General features: G+C 38.8%; 1 protein-coding gene across 1 annotated transcript in view; it reads left to right on the forward strand.

Annotated features, from left to right (window-relative positions):
* The window catches only part of LOC146687198 (contactin-associated protein-like 4), a 136006-nt gene that overhangs the window by 84283 nt on the left and 28737 nt on the right, over positions 1-22986 (forward strand). The window contains exons 11-16 of the mRNA XM_085440317.1: positions 10674-10780; positions 13042-13161; positions 16724-16924; positions 18226-18388; positions 19796-19923; positions 20623-20793. Of these exons, the coding sequence (XP_085296443.1) occupies positions 10674-10780; positions 13042-13161; positions 16724-16924; positions 18226-18388; positions 19796-19923; positions 20623-20793 (890 nt within the window). The remainder of the gene's footprint in view (positions 1-10673; positions 10781-13041; positions 13162-16723; positions 16925-18225; positions 18389-19795; positions 19924-20622; positions 20794-22986) is intronic.

A 22986-nucleotide genomic window follows, 5' to 3' on the forward strand; every position in this document is an offset into this window, starting at 1 on the left:
GAGAGTTTATTACAGAGAAATGTCTCTTTCCAAAATAAAAGCTATACTATCCGCTTCTTCTGGGCTATATTCTCAGCAGCATATTAAACAGCTGTCTAAATGACTCGGCTAAAGTTAGTAGCATGCTTGCTTGTTTTTTTTCTGCTTCCACTTGTCTTTGCACTAGGATGATGTCGGCGTAAATGTGCAGTCATATTCGTTGTGTTCCCACTAGTGCTTTCAGGTTAATCTCGTTGAAATGACCTTAGAAAATACAATATATAAAATAAAGGACCCTCAAACAAATAACATTGTGTATAAACTTGAAGATATACAGTCAGCCTTCCTAAAATTCTACAAAGAACTATATACACAACCTAGAGTGGATATTAAAGGTATGATATCTTTTTTAGATTCATTCGACTTACCAAAGTTGAATGAAAAACAGAATATAACCCTAATCAAGGACATATCTGAATTTGAAATTAAAAAAGCTATTACAAAATTGAAACCGAATAAATGCCCAGGCCCAGATGGATTCCCATCAGACTGGTATAAAGAAATGAAAGAGGTACTGATTCCTTTGATGAGAACATCATTCAACTATATTTTAAAGACGGGAGTAATTCCCCCATCTTGGAATGAGGCTTCTATCTCTATAATAGCTAAAGAAGGAAAGGACAGGCTTGACTGTGGAAATTACCGCCCCATTAGTGTTCTTAACCAGGACTTTAAGATATTTACATACATTCTTGCCAAAAGAATTGAAAATATTCTTGTTCAGATAATTAGTTTGGATCAGACTGGTTTTATTAAGCAGAGACAAACGCAAGATAATGTTCGCCGAACACTACACGTTATTGATTATGTTAGGAAAAATAAAATTCAGATGGTCCTTATGAGCTTAGATGCAGAAAAGGCCTTCGATCGGGTTAATTGGGAATTTTTATACAAAGTCATGGATAAATTCGGATTCCATCAATCGTTTATCAGGATTATACAAGCATTATATAAATCACCAAAGGCAAGAATCAAAGTTAACGGGGCGCTTTCAAATGTTTTTAACCTACAGAGAGGGACACGTCAGGGTTGTCCTCTAAGCCCCTCACTCTTTGCTCTCTTCATAGAGGCCCTGAGTCAAAGTGTAATACAAAGCAATACTATTACTGGAGTCAAGATTAGGGGTCGAGAGCATAAGATTTCCTTGTTTGCTGACGATATTTTGATTTATTTGACAAATCCAAACACTACTTTCCCCAAGCTATTGTCACTTCTGGAGATCTTTAGTTCAATATCAGGTTATAAACTAAATATATCGAAGACTCAGATATTAACTTTTAACTATGAGCCCAATTATGAAATTAAGGCTAAAGCCAATTTGAAATGGGAAACGGAGCAGATGAAGTATCTTGGAGTAAATATTACTAAAGATCTGTCTAAGATATACAATGCAAACTTTAATCCTTTAAGTTATAAAATAAATGAGGATATTAAAAGATGGAATTTATTACCATTTTTAAATTTTGAATCACGTATAGATACAGTTAAAATGAATATCTTGCCCAGGATGCTCTACCTACTCCAAACACTCCCTGTAGAAATAACTGACAAACAATTTCGGGAATGGGACAAAATAATCTCTAGGTTTATATGGCAGGGGAAAAAACCACGGATTAAGTACCAAACTATTCAGTTGGCTAAAGACAAAGGAGGGTTGGGGTTCCCATGTTTGAAAGACTATTATATTTCTGCTCAATTGAGGACATTAGTGTGTTGGTGTAATGTAGATTATCAAGCGAGATGGAAAGAACTAGAAACAGTGACCTTAAAAGATTCTCCAATTCAGGCAATTCTAGGGGATGTGACACTTATTAAAAAACAAATTCATCAAGGAAACCAATGGATTAACCTACCTTTAAAACTCTGGTTACAATTTCTTAATAAGAATGATTGGATTGAAGAGGTTAGGATTTTAAGATGGTGCGCTTTTGACAGTGATTTTTTACCTAATGAATTAGACGTAAGATATAAAAAATGGTCTGGACAAGGTTTAACGGCATATTGTATGTTTTACGATAAGGGAATTCTTAGGGACTTCCAATCAATAAAAGATCAATACCAGTTAAGTAAAACGGACTTTTTTAGGTTCTTACAAATTAGGCATCATCTATATAATTTTATACCTAAGAGAACAGATCTTTTTTCTTTACCTGTTCTGAGTATATTTGTCAAGGCTTATCAGGCTGACACAGGCCTTAAGGTGATTTCAAGATTGTACAAGGGTATACAAGAGGTTAAGAAGTGGAATACTACCTACATCAAAAAAAAAAATGGGAAAATGAAACAAATATAGCAATATCAGATAACATTTGGTATGAGCAGTGCGCTTTTCAGTGGAGAATTTCTAGTTCTAATACATGGAGATGTTACGGTTGGAAGAGTATCTGTAGGTTTTTTATTACCCCTGCACAAAGTAAACATTATTTTAATCACTCTAATTGCTGGAGAAATTGTGGGGCCCAAGGAGTAAAACATTTTCATCTGTTCTGGTCTTGCCCAAGGATCAACATTTTTTGGGTATTGATCCACTCTGAGTTGGTATGCAGCTTCCCTTTAATTGGGACGAACTTTTGTTTGGATATTTATACTCAGTAAATGTAGATAAAATGTCTAAGCAGTTGTATGGTATCCTGAGTTTGGCTGCCCGTAAAATTATTACCAAGAAATGGCTTAGTGTGAAAATTCCATCACTGGGTGATTGGCATGAGACTGTACATGGGATGTTTAAAATGGAAAGAATTACCTTCATTAAAAGACTCCAGTTTGATATATTTAGTGAAATTTGGGGTAAATGGAAACACTACATCCGGTTAAGGAGACCCGATCTTGTTTGAATCTCTGTAACTATATATGCCACATTTCTGAATCGTTATGTGTTTATATGTATATGTTAGTATGTATGAGACTACAAGTGAACACATATGTAAGTAGGTATGTGTATGTATGCTTAAGAATATGGGTGTGTGAGTGAATATGTGTGTGCGAGTACATACACACTAGAGCAGGGGTGCTCACACTTTTTCCGCATGTGAGCTACTTATAAAATGACCAAGTCAAAATGATCTACCCACTACAAAAATCCAAAACATATACTTATTTATAAATATATTGAGGATTCTTTATATCTACAATGTATATACATGCATAACCGCAATATCCAATATTTCACAACACAATTAACTATGTAAATTTTTTGTCATTACCTGAGTTTACTCTGATGACTTGCACTGAATTGAATCAGCCAGGGATGCATAGTCCGGACAGTAGCTGCTGACGGCCAGGTTTAAGAGAAAAAACCGAGAGCTAAAAATTGGAGTTAACTCGCTGACTAGCTTGTCAGTTTTACTACACTTCGCGCCGCTGTTTGCGCATGCGCAGCGACCTAAGCGTCAGAAAAAAATCTGATGTCATCTGACTGGCTTCCCTGTATCAATCAAGTGACGGGATGGATGATAGGCTGGCATCTATTTTTTTAATGCCATGCGATCTACCAATACTACCTTTGCGATCGACTGGTCGATCGCGATCGACGTATTGAGCACCCCTGCACTAGAGGGTACACCCGTCTGTTTTTCTTATTTTTATTTATTTTATTTATTTTATTATTTACGTCTGTTCTTGATTATATGTTTATTTTGGATTATTTGTGTTTATATAGGTTGTTTAATAAAAAGAGAATAACAAAAAAAAAAGAAATGACCTTAACGCCACAACACGGCAAATCTCCATTAACGAGCTACCGCCGATCGCCCGTGCATGGGGCTAGACGGCCAACACGTTAACGAGCTAACTGCGCTAACACACTAGTTCCCACCCATGTAATTAAGCATTGCATGGCACATCCAACATACTGTTTTACTTTAGTCCATGACTGCTTACCTTCAGGGTCATACGTCACATGGAAACCAAAATAATTCCAAGCGCCTGATCTGAATGAGGGTGGGGGAGGTCCATGTTGTAAGGAGAGCTTAACTTCTGTCTCGCTAGCTTGCCCTGCGCTCTTCCTTCTGACGATGCTGTCTGTGTTGAGCGCTCAGTGAATCTGCGTTCGACTACTCCGCCTAGGCTGCACTGTCGACCCTAGGCGGAGTAGTCAAACGCAGATTCACTGAGCGCTCAACACAGACAGCATAGTCAGAAGGAAAGTTGATAAAATAAATTACAAATGTTGTATTGTTCGATACATATGCGTACCGAACCGAAAGCACTGTATCGAACGGTTCAATATCGATACGAATATCGTTGCACCCCTAATATTTATATTATAATTATAGATTACGTAGACGGAAAGCTAAAAAAAAAAAAGTTTCCAGTCATGTTGTGTCAAATAAGAAACACAATGGTGTGGAAGACTGTTTTTTAGATATATTTTTAATATTTTTATTGTTTTTTATTGCTTAGAAAGAGACATTTCTCCATTCAGAAGTCATACAAGCAAACCCAAGCAAGCACTCACACTCACACAGTTATTAAGAGGAAATGATCGGTGGAAACCAGTGATGTAAAATAGGTGCTGTGACATTTTTTTTCCTTGCCAATATAATTTTTTTTCTTGAGCTTTAAACTAATTTAGGCAGTGGACCAATCAAGTTCAATATATGACCAACAGCTTGCTGATAGCACATCCAGTACACATCCATTATTAGATCCATCTAACCAGTCAATTATGACACCCCAGCGATAATATCTACTTTACAGAAACTCCTCATGTGAAAAAGTTCTTTTTTAATCAAGGTCACGCCTAAAGCTGTTTTTAGTGAACTATATTACATATAAAACTGTTTAGAGATTAAAATTCAGTAGTGTACCTATAAGTGAATTTTTACATTTGAAATTAGCATGCTGTTAACGCCATCGGTTATGGAATGCATTATTGTTCTTCTGTCCAGAATAGGTTGTTTCTGGCTTTCTTCCCACTTTTAGTTTATTGATCCTTGCTTGAGCCATGCAATTAATGCAGTGCGGGTAAAAATGTCGAGTTACATGAACTACATGTCATTTGCATCATCTCAGGGAAGATGTAAAAGCTTCTGACACTGACTCCAAGAAAATGGCCCCAAAATTGAAATTAGCAAATAATTTGCATGTTAACATTACCTGTTAACCAGTTTCACATGCTATCTAGGATATCTTATTGTGGGTACACAACAATAAGATATCCTTTGATTTCCTAAGATATGTTGAAATTTTCCTTTGAGTTCAATATGAATGGGAGCAATAAAAACAGATAATTTCCATTCAGTTTAAGCTGCTTGTAATTAAAACAATGCTGATGAGAACACTGAGAATGAACTAACATTAAGGAAGAATAATGAGCTAAAAGATGCCATAAATTTCTGCAGCGCTGAGATGAACTACCAGAATCAGAATATTTATTACCTATTACGAGGCTAATGCAACTTTGAGTTAAACTGAAAAGAACTGAACCGAGAGCTATTTTGCACCTCATGATACATATTTTCAATAATTGATGGAAAGATGATACAATTACGTGCAAGCATGTGCTTTATGTCATCAGTGACAGTTTAGATTCAGAGTTGGGGCCTCGGAGGAGGAGAGACTCAGATGAGGGAGGGAAGGAGGGAAAGCAGAACCACTCATTTATTGTTTTGTTGGCACACCAAATAGCAGTACAATTAATGAGACAATTACAACAATTATAAAAGCCTCTAGGGAACAGGAACAAACACACACACGCTCACACACACAGAAGCACAAACACTCCTCCTGCAAATACAGTGAACTGAATGTAAAGCTTACCCACAAATATTGTACAAACCACACACCCTTGCCAGATAAGGAGCGTCTGCTTGGATGATTTTAATTAAATGTTGTGCTGTCCTGTATTATTGTTATTATTATTATCATTATTATTCAGTAGAATACAGTTCTTCCACAGATCTGACTGCTCACTGGAACAAAACTATAAACAAAATCTGTTTTCCAATAAAGACAGGAGAAAATAATCAACCATATGTTCCCTCACTGTAATCCTGCTGATTGAATTTTGGCCTCGTGGGATATATCGTACTGTAAAGTCAGGTGGAAAATGGACTTGGCAACACGGCTTTAATGTGGTGGTCATACTTCAGAGCAGGTTATTACTGTATACTCTTTGTGTTATTGTATGTGTGTGCGTTTTGGTGTCAAAAGCAAACAGCTCTGCCAGCAGCAAAGCTGTTTGCTGTGGCTAATAATACTATTTTAAGGAAGGTGTGAGGAAGTGCTTTATTAATAGTACAAAGGAACGAAAGCCCATAAAGAGCTCAACATCAACTGAAGACCTTTTTTAAACCAGAGCTGCCAGCTAATTTCAGCTTAACACATAAGAAAGGAGATATGGTGTGCTTCTTCAGGGCACTTGTGTGTTTCATTATCATAGTGATGATAGTTATAGTGAAACCAGGGAGTGTTAGCTTTGCAATGAAATGATCAATATACTGTAAACTTCTCCTCTAAGTATTTTTAATATTGTGGAAAATATTGTATATTAGAGCGATTTGCTGTGTATACATTAATCGTTTTCTTACATGGTCATGGGGGCAGCAGCCTGAACAGAGAAGCCCAAACCTCCCTCTCCACCAAAGCGTTCTCAGGCCAGCCAGAAGAAGCAATCTCTGCCATGTGTCCTGGGTCCACCCTGGGGCCTCCTCCCGGTGGGACATGCCTGGAGCACCTCACCCAGGAGGCATCCAGGAGGCATTCTAGCCAGGTGCCAGAATCAGCTCAGCTGGCTCCGTTTGAATGTGGAGGAGTAGTGGCTTTACTCCAAGTCCCTCATGTGTGACTGAAGTTCTCACCCAATCTCTAAGGGAGAGGCCTTTAGAGAAAGTTAATTTCTTGTTTCCACAGTCTTATTTTTTCAGTCACTACACAGACGTCATGACCAGGTGAGGTGAGGGTAAGGACATGGACTGGTAAAATGACAGCTTTGCTTTTATGCTCAGCTTTCTGTTCATCACAACAGACCAGTACAGCATTGGCATCACTGGATATGCAGCCCAATCTGTCTGTAAATGCCCTGCTCCCAATATCTTTCTTCAATGAGGGCAACTCATCCCTGTCCCAGAGTGGGCACTCCACCCTTTTCAGGCTGAGAACCAAGGCCTCAGACTCAGAGATACTTGGAGATACCTCTTATACCTGCCGCTTCACACTCAGCTGTGAACTGCTTCAGTGCATACTAGAGGTCACCAGCTGATGAAGCCAACAGAATCACATCATCCACAAAAAGCAGAGATGAGATTCTGAGGCCACAAAAGACAAAGGGTTTTCAGTAAATTCTTCTTTTCCTCATTATAAGTGAAAATACTTGGATTGAGTGAAAAATAATCCCTGTCTTTAGTAAATAGGCATTTTACTGAGTACTGGCAAAACATATTTTGGGCCAGACTAAAAACAAGAATTGGTTGAAACACATTTTAAAGTTTTTATTGACCGCCAATAAAAACACAGTCTGAGAAAAGATGGGAATCTCTGTGGAGTTTGGTTTTGGTATGTTAAAATGGTCATGTGGCTCACGAGGCTCTGTGAGGTAGTGGGCTCCTGGACCCTGATTTACTGAGTAAAGACAATCCCTGAATGCCTTAGGGCTAAGTATGAATGCAGAGGATGGAAGTGTTTTATATAAGGTTGTTTGCAGTCTGTAGACAACTTTGTTGGTCATCTATCTGCAATTATCTGTCTGTGACAGTGCATTTCAGTGTAGAAAGTGTTTGCCAGAGGCTGTTATGTCATAATATATGTGCAGGGCAGGCATGTGCCTGTGTGCACTGGGGGAGTAGAGGATGTTTTGTGTCTGCATTCTTTTTCTGTTCTTTGAAGAGTGCCAAATGATGCTTGGGATATTTCAGTTAGGAAGGGTAGAAGTTAAATTGTGCTTTCTTTCTTCCTGTACTTTTTCCATTTCATCTAAGTCTTCATCTCTGTCACCACCTTCATGATCATCATGTTTAATCCCACATCTTCAAAAATAAACTTCATTAACAAAAATTTCCAAGACAAAATGGCAGTATGCAGAAATCTGCATCTACATGTCTTTAGTTATATGAAAAACCCGCCCCTTGTTCCAACATTTCTGTCATTCTATCTATATTGTTGCATACATGGACCCCTGAGAGCTTATTTGTTCTACTCAAAGTTGTGTACGTGATGTCTTTATATATTATCCCAGTCAGAGTGGAGCTGAGTGTTTATTAGAAAAAAAAGAAAAAACTAACACAACTGAGAGAATATTTTTCCTTTTGAGTGATTTGTGCAATTATTATAATTGTGCAAATCCACATACCATACCATACCATCGTTATTTATAAAGCACTTTAACATAAAACCAGAGTTCACAAGTGCTGTACATATGGAAATAGAATAAGCAAAGTAAAAATAAAAATAAAATAAAAAATAAATAACTAAACTAAAATAAAACATGTTAAAACAAAATTGAGTCAACCCCCTTAAACAAAGGCTTCAGCGAATAAATATGTTTTAAGAAGAGTTTTAAACTCAGAAAGAGAAGAGGCCTGTCTAACGTGCAAGCGCAGATCTTTCCACAACTTTGGAGCAGCCACAGCAAAAGCACGATAAAGCAAAACATTAAAGACCTGACCAGGCTTGGTTATTTATCTTTCTTTTAAAGGCTGAACACTTTTTTTCTTTTTCATTTTGTTGTTTTTATGCTTAAATTTTTTTTAAACAAAATTTGTTAGCATTTCTCACACCCACCTCACACAGGTATGCTTGCTTGCTCTGCTCTGTAGATCTGCTGCAACCTGGAGGGCCCCTCCAACCAGAAGCTGCCTCAGATGGTGCTGAGCTCACATATGCACATTAACAGCTGCAGTTCAAGATGGTGGAGTTGAATCCCTTGGGACAATTGAGATTTTATGTAGTTACAATATTTATTTTGGGGTTTCTTTTATTATAAAAAAAAAAAAATAGCAAGTGTATGCATGTATGTATGCACACACTTGTACAATCACCCTCTGTCCAAAGTCATTTCTGTGGGCAGCACTCACCTCTCTCCAGCTACCACCTACATTTCCTCCAGAAGAACACTAAGGTGTTTCTCAAGCCAGCTGTGAAACTCTTCAGCAAAGATGCATCCAAAAGGGATCCTAGTTAAATGCTCAAACCACCTCATTTGGCTCCATTTAATGTAATGCAGCATGTATTCGGATCCTAAGGATCAGACTACATGAACCCCTGACACTGTGAGCTTATTTGTTCCACCCAAAGTTGTGGCCATACTGTAGGTAAGGGAAGGAATGTGTATGGGCCAGCTATGCCTTAATGATTACCTCTTTACCACAGTATAGCAGTATAGTGTCTGCATCGCTGGACTTACTATAGTCTTGTCAACACATGTTTAGTAACCAAATCACAAAAATCTGTCTGAAAGAAAAGTATCTGCTTTTTGACTTTTTGGGAGGAAATGTTTTCCCAGCCTTGACTTATTTTTGCAAAATTCAGGATGCAGATTGAATTAAAGGATTTTTGGCAGTTATGGCTCAAGAGATAGAGCTTGTTTTCTTCTAATTGGAAGGTCAGAGAGAGAGTTGACTCCTGGCTCATCCATCCTGCATGCATACTATCCTCAGTCAAAACACTGCACCCCAAATTGCACTGATGCATACAAGGGTGTGTTAATTGGTGAATATAGCTTGAAGGGTAAAGTGCTTTGAATGTTATATGTTACTAGAAAAGGTCTATATAACTGTCAGTTCCTATAAAACCAGTTGTAACCTATGGAAAGAAATATTAAACTCAGTTGCGCATGCTTTCTCTCAGAAGGAAAGTATGTGAAAAGCAAAGAAATTATATTTTGTCTTTTACTAAATGAGCTTTCAGCTGAATTGTTTCGCAATGTTACAAAAGATGTTGTACACCGGATTATTTTTCCCCCACTTCATCAGCCTCCCACAATAAGTTACCCAAATTGAAAATAGAACCTCCTGCAAATATTCGAAGTGAAATATTTTCTGCATTTTTTTCCTGACCCTCCTACACACATTTGACCATGAAGTGAGTGACATGTATGAGTAAACATTTGAAATGCTTTCTGTCCATTTAACAAAAGAGCTTTATATAACAGAGTCATTGTGAAAATAATTTCAAGTGCTTTGAGAGTACACTGAGTATACTGAGAGTTTGAAAGCATTTTGGCCAATCATAATTATCTAGTATCATCTGCACCATTAAGTAATTCCAAAAGGTCAAAGAGTTGATCCTGGCAGTCGGTTTTCCCGTCAAAGTGTTCATAAATAGCTCGAGTCTGCTCGCTCATTGTACGATAAGTGACTCGGCTAAAACATAAAAGATGCTTCAGCAGCTGTTTCAAACAAAACAAAGTTGGATGCGCTTGACAATAACAGATGAAAGGTATGTTTTGGCATCAACTGCTTTTGTCCCATTTGAAAGGTTTTTAGCAGTTAAAATTGGTTCCTAGTGTTCAAGCTGCCAAAAAACAAATGGATGTTTTCAAATCTGCTGTCACAGTATGTATGTATATATAACAATGTATACATTTTTTTTTTTTTTGCTTTGTGACCTTAGAGACGTTCAACTGTCTCCCACACAAACATCCAGCAGGGTGCCATTTCATAATCTTCTCGACTTTTCTCTCCCTCGGTGTGTTTCAGGTGTTCTCCCAGTCCTTGTGAACACGGCGGTCCCTGCAGTCAGTCCTGGACTGTCTTTCACTGCAACTGCTCTGACAGTGGCTACAGTGGAGCGACCTGCCACAGCTGTGAGTCACCTTTCAAGCAGATTTAAGTCATAACAGCCACAAATAGAATTTGTAAAATTTAAAAGAATAGCTGTATAAATCTTTATTTTACAGCATTCATTTTTGATTCAAAACTGTATCTCGGGTAAATCTATGTATGAGACAAAGGTCTCACTTATAGCTTGTCCTGAAAACCATACTCCAGTATGCCATCCATGTATAGATGGATAGGGAAAACCTATCCAGGATCCTGTCCCAGCAACAGGCTGCTAGTCTGTTGCATGAATAAAATACATAAAAATGCATACATTCATGCCTGCAGTCAACTTAGAATCACCAGTTAACCTAATGAGCATGTTTTGTATGCTGTGGAAGGAATACAATCAGAGAACTCACAGGCACAAGGAGAACATGGACACACAAGAAAAAGGACACGTGGGACCTTTGGCAATAGTAACCACTCTACCCGGTGCCATCCAGTACTCCCCTGCTGAGGAATTTAACTAGCTTCCCTGCTTTCTTTGTGTTTAATTCACCTCAACAGATAATAACCATAAGAAACCAATAAACCTATTAAAAGTAAACATGGCTTCAGGATTTAGTCATCATATTTATGCTTCACTACTGTACATATCCTTTTAGTTTTTAATCGCACTGTGAACTTCTGACTTGATGCATAGTTTTCACCTTCTAAAATGAGTCTTTTGCTTTTCTAAATAAAGTTATTCAAAAATACATGTTACTCATCAGAAGACGTGAGTGTGTGCATCCTTGAGACTGAACAAATGTGATTAATGCTTTTATCCATCATAACCACTTTTTTTTTTTACCTGTTCCTAATCCGACACTGTTTTAGTTTCCTTTCATCTTGTTGCATTACCTATACCTTATCATGTAATACAATTTGTGGGAGTCTTGGCCAAAGGTGAAAAACAAGGTCCAAACTTTCAGTCTGAGACGTGAAGCACATCCTTTTAGGCTAGTGTTAAACTAGTTATTAAGCAAAATGTCCTAATGTTTTGGACTCTTTGATTGTGTAAAATATGGCAGGTGATTTATTATTATATATTTACATGTTTGAAATAAAACAAAAAAACAACAAACAGAAGACAAAGTAAAAAAAATCAAGTTGTCACAAATCACAAATGTGACAACCCCGTTAACGCCGCCTTGACGTGGCATAATTAAACTCCCATTTCGTCAAAACCAAAAGCATTTTTCATATTAATGAAAAGACAGTGCGATAGTTTTGACAGATGAAACTTTGCTTTAATTAAATTAAGCTGGAAGAAAAATTGTAAGAGAAAAAGAACTTTAATTCCGATAATTAATTACCTTGTACATAATGTAACGGGATGACTTACAGTATAATAACTGAAAACTTGCAGGCAGTTCATTTTTCTTCCCTTTTTATTGTTTTATGACAGTATTATTTATTGAAAGACAGATCACCCTTAATAGTGTGTTGTGCTGCTTTCATCTACATAATAGTCTCATCTTGCTCCCCATCGTTCACGTGAGGGGTTTTAAAGCAGCATCGAATGACCTGTCGAGCTGGTAGCTCCAGCTCCAGTGTTTACAAAACTCGTGATTCTGAGGGTGCTACAATTACAGTGACATGGATTTTTCCCTTTGTTGGTGGTGGTGATGCAAATTGGTACTTGTGACAGAACAAAGAGTTTTTCTTTGGACAACTAAGCGGCGTTTTAGATTTAAGAGCTTCCTGGGATGCCTGTCCAGGAAACTTCTCACTTTTTGATGGTGCATGATTAAAAGGAAAGAGGGCGATGATGCTACACTGCCAAATACTGAATCAATACATACATTTATGTACATAAGGTGGTCCCTGCTTCTAGTTCTGTGTCAGTTATCTCAAGTTAGAGCCTCAAGACTTGTAAAGAGATTTTTGTGAAAGCCTTTTTTAATCCTGATAAATAAAAGTATTTTCTTTGAGTTGAGGAAAAGAGATAAACAGGTGAAGTGTTTAGATATGGGTGTTGCTTTATGGGCTCAAGCATAAAAAGAAGGAGACGGAGCAGAAGTTTATTTATTCACTGTGTATTCCCACTAGTCATTACCATCGTCTCCGGCTGGATATAACTTTAGTTCATGAGAACCTCTGATTATTTTCTTCACTCTGATCATATGACATTGATTCAGTGGCAATACGTACGTATGAAGCAGAACCCCAGAACAAATCCTCCATAGTTTTGATCTCCATCCCCTGGCAGCTCCCATGGGCCAGCATGTTGACGTTGTTGATCTCATTATTTTCCTTCCAGCTGTGTATGAACAGTCCTGTGAGGCATACAAACACAATGGCAACACATCGGGACATTTTTATATCGACGTGGACGGCAGCGGACCAATCAAACCGCAGCTGGTCTACTGCAACATGACAGGTGACACAACCACACTTACTACCATCAACAGTCAACATTTGCTTGTATTAACATTTACATAATTGCACATAAATAATGACACTCAACTGTTTTTAATGCACCTTATGCACCCCCTTGCCTTTTTTCTGATGTTTGTATTATTTCTGTTATGATACTACAGAACTTTTTCTTGTTCATTATTATATAGATATTCCAGTCAGTCTCTATCAGCACTTTTTCTGTCTAGACTCCTAGACTCTTCTCTATCCATCTATTGATATGGTTTAAATAACTTTAATTTAATTCCATGCTTTTTATTTTACAGAAAAACTTATTTAGTGATTTTTAGTGTAGAAGAAGGTGGAAACTGAACATTACAAACATATACGGCAAACAGCCAAGCTAGAATAGATGTTCACATTCATCTATATTAGCATTTGAGAAGTCAGACTCAAGTGCCGTGAGTGGGGTTTTGGCTTTCAGTGGGGCTGGGATTCCTCGTAACAGACACTGACTGCAGTTCCCAGGGAGTGCAGAATTATTAGGCAAGTTGTATTTTTGAGGAATAATTTTATTATTGAACAACAACCATGTTCTCAATGAACCCAAAAAACGCATTAATATCAAAGCTGAATGTGTTTGGAAGTAGTTTTTAGTTTGTTTTTAGTTTTAGCTATTTTAGGGGGATATCTGTGTGTGCAGGTGACTATTACTGTGCATAATTATTAGGCAACTTAACCTCTGGGTGGTCTTGGGTCGATTTGTGCCATTTTTCATTGTTCGTATACACGCCATTTGCACTGTGTTGAACGGAATATAGCCAACTTTTCCAAAAAAAAGTCTGGTTACATATATTTCAAAATTCCAGTCTGACTCCCTTAAATTAGCTTCAGTGGCTGAGCTACAGATAAACTTACACTATTGGTCCTAGTGGTCGATTTGTGCCCCATTGAAACCCATTATAAACGCTATTTCCCATTCCACGGTCATTACAACCAAATAATGGGCCATCTTCCGAATGTTGGTGGTACTCGGGAGTCCGGGCCTTGGAATTGTATCTTTTGGGAAATATTTGATTTCTTTGTTTTTTGGGGCTAAAAAAACAGTGCGGCCATGTGACGAAACCGGGATATAAAGGGTTAAAATCCGCGAAATGTAATTAAAACTTGATATGAATATTTCAAGGAGAAGTAGGTCTAAAAGATTGGCTAATTTAAAGTGGAAAAAAATATTAATATATAGATATTTTATGGCACTTTTCATGGCGTGGTCGATTTGTGGCTCTAAGCCCAATAGTGTATGCATTTTTCTAGGACCCCCCAGAGGTTAACAAAAAACAAATATATACCCATTTCAATTATTTATTTTTACCAGTGAAACCAATATAACATCTCCACATTCACAAATATACATCTCTGACATTCAAAAACAAAACAAAAACAAATCAGCGACCAATATAGCCACCTTTCTTTGCAAGGACACTCAAAAGCCTGCCATCCATGGATTCTGTCAGTGTTTTGATCTGTTCACCATCAACATTGCGTGCAGCAGCAACCACAGCCTCCCAGACACTGTTCAGAGAGGTGTACTGTTTTCCCTCCTTGTAAATCTCACATTTGATGATGGACCACAGGTTCTCAATGGGGTTCAGATCAGGTGAACAAGGTGGCCATGTCATTAGTTTTTCTTCTTTTATACCCTTTCTTGCCAGCCACGCTGTGGACGCGTGTGATGGAGCATTGTCCTGCATGAAAATCATGTTTTTCTTGAAGGATGCAGACTTCTTCCTGTACCACTGCTTGAAGAAGGTGTCTTCCAGAAACTGGCAGTAGGACTGGGAGTTGAGCTTGACTCCATCCTCAACCCGAAAAGGCCCCACAAGCTCATCTTTGATGATACCAGCCCAAACCAGTACTCCACCTCCACCTTGCTGGCGTCTGAGTCGGACTGGAGCTCTCTGCCCTTTACCAATCCAGCCACGGGCCCATCCATCTGGCCCATCAAGACTCCCTCTCATTTCATCAGTCCATAAAACCTTAGAAAAATCAGTCTTGAGATATTTCTTGGCCCAGTCTTGACATTTCAGCTTGTGTGTCTTGTTCAGTGGTGGTCGTCTTTCAGCCTTTCTTACCTTGGCCATGTCTCTGAGTATTGCACACCTTGTGCTTTTGGGCACTCCAGTGATGTTGCAGCTCTGAAATATGGCCAAACTGGTGGCAAGTGGCATCTTGGCAGCTGCACGCTTGACTTTTCTCAGTTCATGGGCAGTTATTTTGCGCCTTGGTTTTTCCACACGCTTCTTGCGACCCTGTTGACTATTTTGAATGAAACGCTTGATTGTTCGATGATCACGCTTCAGAAGCTTTGCAATTTTGAGACTGCTGCATCCCTCTGCAAGATATCTCACTATTTTTGACTTTTCTGAGCCTGTCAAGTCCTTCTTTTGACCCATTTTGCCAAAGGAAAGGACGTTGCCTAATAATTATGCACACCTGATATAGGGTGTTGATGTCATTAGACCACAGCCCTTCTCATTACAGAGATGCACATCACCTAATATGCTTAATTGGTAGTAGGCTTTCGAGCCTATACAGCTTGGAGTAAGACAACATGCATGAAGAGGATGATGTGGACAAAATACTCATTTGCCTAATAATTCTGCACTCCCTGTAGATATATGGTGAAGAGGGAGCTGAGTGTAAAAGCAAAGCTCTTAATTTACCGGTCGATCTACGTCCCTACCCTCACCTATGGCCACGAGCTGTGGGTAGTGACTGAAAGAGCGAGATTGCGGATACAAGCGGCGGAAATGAGCTTCCTCCGAAGGGTGACTGGCCTCTCCCTTAGAGATAGGGTGAGAAGTTTAGCCATCCGGGAGGGGCTCAGAGTAGAGCCGCTGCTCCTCCACATCAGAAGGAGCCAGCTGAGGTGGTTCGGGCATCTGACAAGGATGCCTCCTGGGCACCTATTGGGTGAGGTGTTCCGGGCATGTCCCACTGGGAGGAGGCCCCGGGGCAGACCCAGGACACGCTGGAGAGATTATATCTCTCGGCTGGCCTGGGAACGCCTTGGTGTTCCCCCGGATAAGCTGGAGGAGGTGGCTGGGGAGAGGGAGGTCTGGGCTTCTCTGCTTAGGCTGCTGCCCCCGCGACCCGGCCCCGGATAAAGCGGATGAAGGATGGTTTTGGTTTTTGTACTGTTTCTAGACTTTTGTTACTTTCTTTGTGAGAAAGTTTATTTGTGCTTTAGTCTAGTGCCTTTTTTCATCTCGTCTCTGTGATTCTCCATTTAGTTACTTCCTTATTTTTTCTTATTTGTTATCAACTTAATTATTTTAAGCTACGCCTTGTTAACCTGGTGTTTCTACTGTGCCCGACCTCAGCTTGTTCTTTTTTGATTCATACTGTGTCCCTGTTGTTTATGTCTTTTGGATTACCTTGGTTAAATAAAGCTTGTTTTAAAAAAGCCACTCTTTGAACCTAAAAGAGGAGAAGAAATGGAGGAAAAAGTTTCCTTTATTTTAATTCTCTTTCACCTTGTGGTGTAATTGGCATCAATCATGCCTGCATATCTCTGTCTGCAGAGGAGAACACATGGATGGTGATCCAGCACAACAACACAGAACTGACCAGACTCCGACCATTTACAGGCGTAAACCAGTATTCAATCCACTTTGACTACTCGTCTGAGGAAGAGCAGCTGTTGGCCGTTATTAAGCAGTCGGAGCACTGTGAACAGGAACTGTCTTATCACTGCAAAATGTCCCGTCTCCTCAACACCCCAGGTGAGACCCCTGTTTAAAAGAAAACAAACCCAAAAGCAATGCAACTGCTCAGCTGATGAAACGAGAAGAAGTACAAAAATGTGAACGTGTGCTGACTTTGCCTTTTTAGATTTGTTTACCACCAAGAGCAAAAAATGATTTACTCACAGAAAATGACAGCAAAGCAAATAATCATCTTTAGGATAGTAAAATATTCAAGCAGTGACTCACTGAATAAATTTTTTTAAGTTATAAGAGGCATATATCATTTTGTACAAAAACAAAGCTCTCAAGAAAGCAATCAAACACCCGCGGCTCCACACGTCTTCCCCGCTCCACTAGAGAAAACAAAATGATTGCTATGCTCATTGCTGCAAACTTAATCAGCATCAGGATTTTCTTCCTGTTTACCAGTGAGTCAGACTAATGGATTGTGTTTACATGTCTCCTTCTTTTAGATTCGAGAATTAAGCCCAATTATTTTGTCTGCGTTTTTCTTTTCGATGTTTTTTCACGGTCCTGCAACTCTTTAATTGACCCAAACACAGCCATTTAGACTGAGCTAAACTACAAAGAACACCCTTTATATCTAACTGGAAACCATTCATGTTTGTCAGCCAACATTTATCTTTAATCCTGCGTGCTTAGTATTAGCTCCTTTGGTACTCATTATGCATTTATAATCCTCTGTCCATCGCCTGTCTGGGGGCAGGGAAGACATCTAGTTAGAAAACACTGTTCAGGGAAAACGGGGCATGAAATGAGGAAAGAGAACTGCAAGAATTAAGTGAGTGGTGGTGTTGTGTTATGTCCCTCTGGCATTTAGTTAAAAGTTTTGTTGTAAGTGACTTACAATAAAAAGGTCACTCTCTACATCAGCATCGCAAGATAAGAGCAGTACGTGATGTGAGAGCGACAGTGAGCAAGCTTATCTAGGTAGTATTTATGTACACGGTATAGTGGAGAGAAGTCTTAATAAGATGTATTTTTTTAAAAAGAAATGAATACAGTTTTTTTGTATTACACGCATATTAGACAAGTTTAATGACCTCAAGCACACAGAAAACACACAATTTAGATTAGGTGATTTCACTTTTGCTGTATTTTTTTCTCATTTTAGACTTTACTTGGCAGGTTTCTACTACTAATGTATAGGTTACTGCATGTCTGACTGTAATTTAGGTTGCACACATTTAGGAAATTTAAATATTTGCAGCTTCAGCTTTTCATAGCACAATATCCCCTCAAGATAAAACTCGGATTTATGAAGATGACTTATCAGAAGTTGTTCACGTTGGTTTTGGTGTACATTTGTGTTTCAGAGGGCTCTCCACTCAGCTGGTGGTTCGGTGGACCGGGTGCAGGTCGAGTTCAGACTTATTGGGGTGGAGCTCAACCGGGCAGCCAGCAGTGTGCCTGCGGTCTGCAGGGCGACTGTGTCGATCTACAACACTACTGCAACTGTGATGCTGACCGCATGGAGTGGTACTGACCTTAATGAATACACACATTTTTCTCTACATATGCATCTACTATGAGCCGTCATTTTTAGCTAATGTGAAGTGAATATCATCAAAAAAAAAAAGAAAAAAGAAGAAGTGAATATCAGTGATGCCAGGCCTTATTCCACGGTCCAGTAAGCACTGTGTAATAATTACACAGGAAAAATGAAAAACACAAATAAATCCAAGAGAATAACAAAAGACCATGATACTGTATATGCATTTGTTTACAAAAAATACAGAGGCCACCCTCTTCTCTTAGAGTGCCCTTCTACGTCAGACAATAGCTCATATCAGTCTACTTCCTTTTTAATGGACAAAGCAGTTGAGTGTGCTTAGATCTGTCAAATGCAACAAAAATTGTTCATTTATTTTAAATGACAGTAAAAATTTTACAGAAATTATTTTATTAGAAAATAGAAAACTGATTTAAAAAAGTAACAACTCTTTATTCGCCAAAAAGAAACATCTGTTTCTGCTCCTGGTGAATATATGTGGTTAAAAATTAGTGGAGGAAAAAAAGGTCCATTGACAACTGAAAAGCAGCCATAAAGCATTCTGTCTGCAAGATGAGTGGTGAAAATGAAAAAAGTCAAAGACAGCTTGGCTGAAGTAAGTAATTACAGGAAATACACACAGTGCATGTCTCCAACTTTAACCTCTTATTCAGGATATGAAACATGATTGACTTGCCCCGCCTGACTTGTAACTTTGGTGGTTTAGCAAACACTAAATCAGCTGGGATAAATGGAGCAGAGGAAGAAACAAAAACGGCTCTAACCTTTCCTCCTGTTGTAACCAATCCTGCCATGCTTCACTTCCTTCCATCATTTCCCAGTCCAAGCTGTTTGTGCAAATCTAACTCTATTTTTACCGACCGGAGCTGTTACTTCTGCCCCTCAATATTTCATCAGATTCCCAAAGTGCTGTCTTTGCTTTTCCACTCTGAGTCCCAGATGTATTTCTTTACTCAAATTTCTAGAGGAAGCAGGATAACCAGCAGATTATCCAAAGTGCAGGAAGCAAGATGTGAGCATAAATGGACAGGGGATTTCTTCATTTGGGGCTAGCTGTTAGGATAACTGCCAAGGATAAAGTTTTGACTGGCAGGAGGGCTATAAATTGGTTTTGAAATAAATAGGTCCCCAAGAGATTGCACCTACACTCTGCAATGTTTGCGTCAGACCGTCACATCATGTAATCTTATTGCAAGAGAGATGTAACATTAAAACACACAAACCAATAAATCTATAAATAAATACTAAGTGAATGTAGATTACGGTTTGTCATCCTGTATTTGTTTATTGTCTTCACACCTTTTCTATTACATTAATCCTGATTTTTCTACTTTGCCCCTCATGTTTTGTTCATATGCATTTTTTTTCTCCAGGACTGAAGACTCAGGCCTGCTCACCCATAAGGAGAGCCTACCTGTCAGGTCTCTGGTGTTGGGTGACATACAGAGGCCAGGATCAGAGGCTGTGTACAGGGTGGGACCACTGCAGTGTCACGGCGATCGTAAGACCCCCTATGGGTTTTGGTTACCCATTTACCTACATTTAATTTATGAAAACTTATATTACTTTGTCTTTATTCTCTCATTTTATCATCAATCATTTCGATTGAAGAGATTGTTTAATTTAGGGCAGCTGTGCCATAAACCTTATCAGGTGATCTGATAAATTTGTTAAGCACCGCTTACTTGGCGGATACTAAATTAAACATGGCCAACATTTCAAAAGATAAGGTCTTTTTATGAGGGCCAGCCAGTCTGAAGAAAGATGGCTTAAAGGTAGGGAGCTAATCAGGTTGTTTCGGGTAAATAAGGAGGATGTACTGAGGGGCTGCATTCTACAGAGCTTATTTTTAATCATGGATCATGCAAAGCTAGTCTAGATGGGAGATACTGTCCATGGTTTAGGATTAAGCTGGAGCATGTTACAGAAAAGCTTAGTGATAACTGTGTTAACTCACATTCTTTTACCTTTATATGATGTCAAACTCAGTTTAAGTATTGTTTCAATAACAGTGCAGTGAAATTGAACATCATTCTCTCTTTGCACTATTAAAATGTTCTCTGGTGTTCTTAAATTACATGTTCCAGTTCAAATGTGAGATTTACAATTAGCTTAAGATAGTTTAACAGGTTGGTTTGTTTCTTTTGATGTGACTTCTGAATGCTGAAGGTGACTTTTGTTTATTTATATATTGTTTTAGGGAATTTTTGGAATGCTGCGTTTTTCGACAAGGAGACATCGTACCTCCACTTTCCTACTTTCCACGGAGAGCTGAGCGCAGATATCTCCTTCCTGTTTAAAACCATGGCCTCCTCCGGTGTATTTCTGGAAAACTTGGGCATCAAAGACTTCATCCGGATTGAACTGAGCTGTGAGTAAGAGCTGGAGGCTAAACACAGAGTCCAAATCAACAGATAAAAGGAGTGGAGTTTTCTTTTTTTTTTTACAGTATGAAAGCACAAGTTTTTATTTTTATGTATCAAAATATTTGCGTGCCATAGTTCTAAATCTTTTATTTCTATTTGTGGATCTTACCAAATGCTCGTGTCCTCGTTATTTTTCTGTGTTAGGAGCAAAGTGTTTGAAATAGTCTGTGGGTCCTACAGAAGAGGGTGACAACATTGAACTCTTCATTCTCGTTTAGTTTTTTCATCAAAAGACTGATTTCTTTAGCATTTTCTTTCGGTGCTGCTTTTGTGTTTCCAGTATTTTATTATGCTTTAAGCTGCATTATTTGTTATTTTATGATCAAATTTTCTTCCCCCACAGGCCGCAGTTGAATGCATTTCACAGTCGTACACCTACACCGATGATAAATGCCAACCCACGGCACTGCATTCACCACACAACATAAATGTGAATAAGACTAAACCCGTAAAAGGGAACTCATAATTACCCCTGCAATTCTTTTTTGTTTTTTTTGTGCACCATTGCTTTTAATTTTACAGTTGTTTTATGAACTCTCGGGGGCATTTTCACCCTCACCCTCCATTAATTCTTGTCTCTTATGCAATGCACACATTTATGGTCACCACTGTTGGCCATTTATATTATGACAGTAATAACCAGCACAGTATGATTTAGTTTATGGGTGCCATGGAATTGTTCCTTAGTGTTGGATGTATGCTTACTGCCTACCACAGATTGTGCAGTTTAGAATAGCTGTATTACTCAACAAGGTCTCCTTTTCTTTATACGATTATGGCTTTCAATGCGTGTGTCATTTGGACAGGCTTGAATCAGCTGTTAGACTAATCTGTAGGTACTTTTGGGGTTTCTTTAACCTCACGTGTAGAGCTTGTTGCCGACCTCATGTTGTGTATGCATTTTAAAGGAAGTTGTATAAGAAATGGGATTTAAGAGACACACGTAGAAATCTAATACGGGGTAGCTAACCAACAGCATCTCTCCTCGGGGAAATCATAGTCAGCATGGTTGTTCCAGCTCTGAATACTGCTGCTCTGTTTCCAGCTGCCTCAGATCGCCTGGTTACACTGTAGCTGGAGATAGAGAACAATTTCTAAATGAGGTTACTGCAGGATGCTGGGACACTGCTTCATCTTGCTCTTGTGCTCCCATAGTGATACATCCTCACCTTCCACCAGTAAAACATGAAGAATGGTAGCTTGCTTCATCTGTGGTCTCCTAAATCATTACCCTTTGTTAGAGAGGACAAAAAGAACAGAGCAGAGTATCTGCAGAATTGTATTCAGCCAGTTGAGCACAGAGTCGCTGTCTGTGGTGCTGAAGAAGGGCTGCACCTCATGGTGCTGGTGCTGGTGCTGGCTCTGGTCCTGAGTCATGACTCCGGATCCCTGAGGAAAACTCAGATCCTCCTTAAAAGCAGCAGTATCACAAAAAACACCTGCAAAATGCTACAACGTTTGCACTTGAAGGTTTCATTTTTCTACATTTAATTCTGGTATAAAATGAACAATATCTCTCTGCATGCTGTAAGTGCTGTGTTATGTTTGGGATTTTGTAATTCACAGTAGAATGCAATGAATCTGATTTACTGATTTACTGGACTTATTTTATAGAAGGATTTTTTTTTTTTTTTACTTTGGTAATTTGCAATAATCACGGAGGTCTTAACACCTTAAACGGCTTCATTCATTATTCATGGCAGCTCCTAAATCCCAAAGTGAATATTGTTGTTGTCTTGCTATACAGCTCAAGTTTCTTGCAGCATGCCTCAGGTTTCTGCCCCCCAAAATGTCCTTTGCTTCAGTGCTTTTGCCGTAACAAGCACTCCAGAGTGTGCTGCAGCAAGACACCCACCTCTGGTCAGTCCTAAAACAAAACAAAAAAAAGCAGTAACACATAATGAGGAGCCTGATGTGGAAAATACAGCAGGACTATAAATCGTAATACATAAAAGACGTTTTAAAGCTTACTTGCATAATCAGCCACAAACCATTGACAGGTGAAGTGAATTACTTCTGATCAGCGTGATTAATACGACATCCTGCTGGGACACCATGTCCTGGTATTTGACACCTGTTCAGATCATTATTTAAAAGTATCACTGGCTGAACTTAAGTCTAAGAAGCACAGCAGGAAA

Source organism: Copadichromis virginalis, linkage group LG18, assembly GCF_057382275.1.
Source record: "Copadichromis virginalis isolate Kocher_CV1m ecotype Utaka linkage group LG18, C_Virginalis_male_GT1.1, whole genome shotgun sequence".
Lineage (NCBI taxonomy): Eukaryota > Metazoa > Chordata > Actinopteri > Cichliformes > Cichlidae > Copadichromis > Copadichromis virginalis.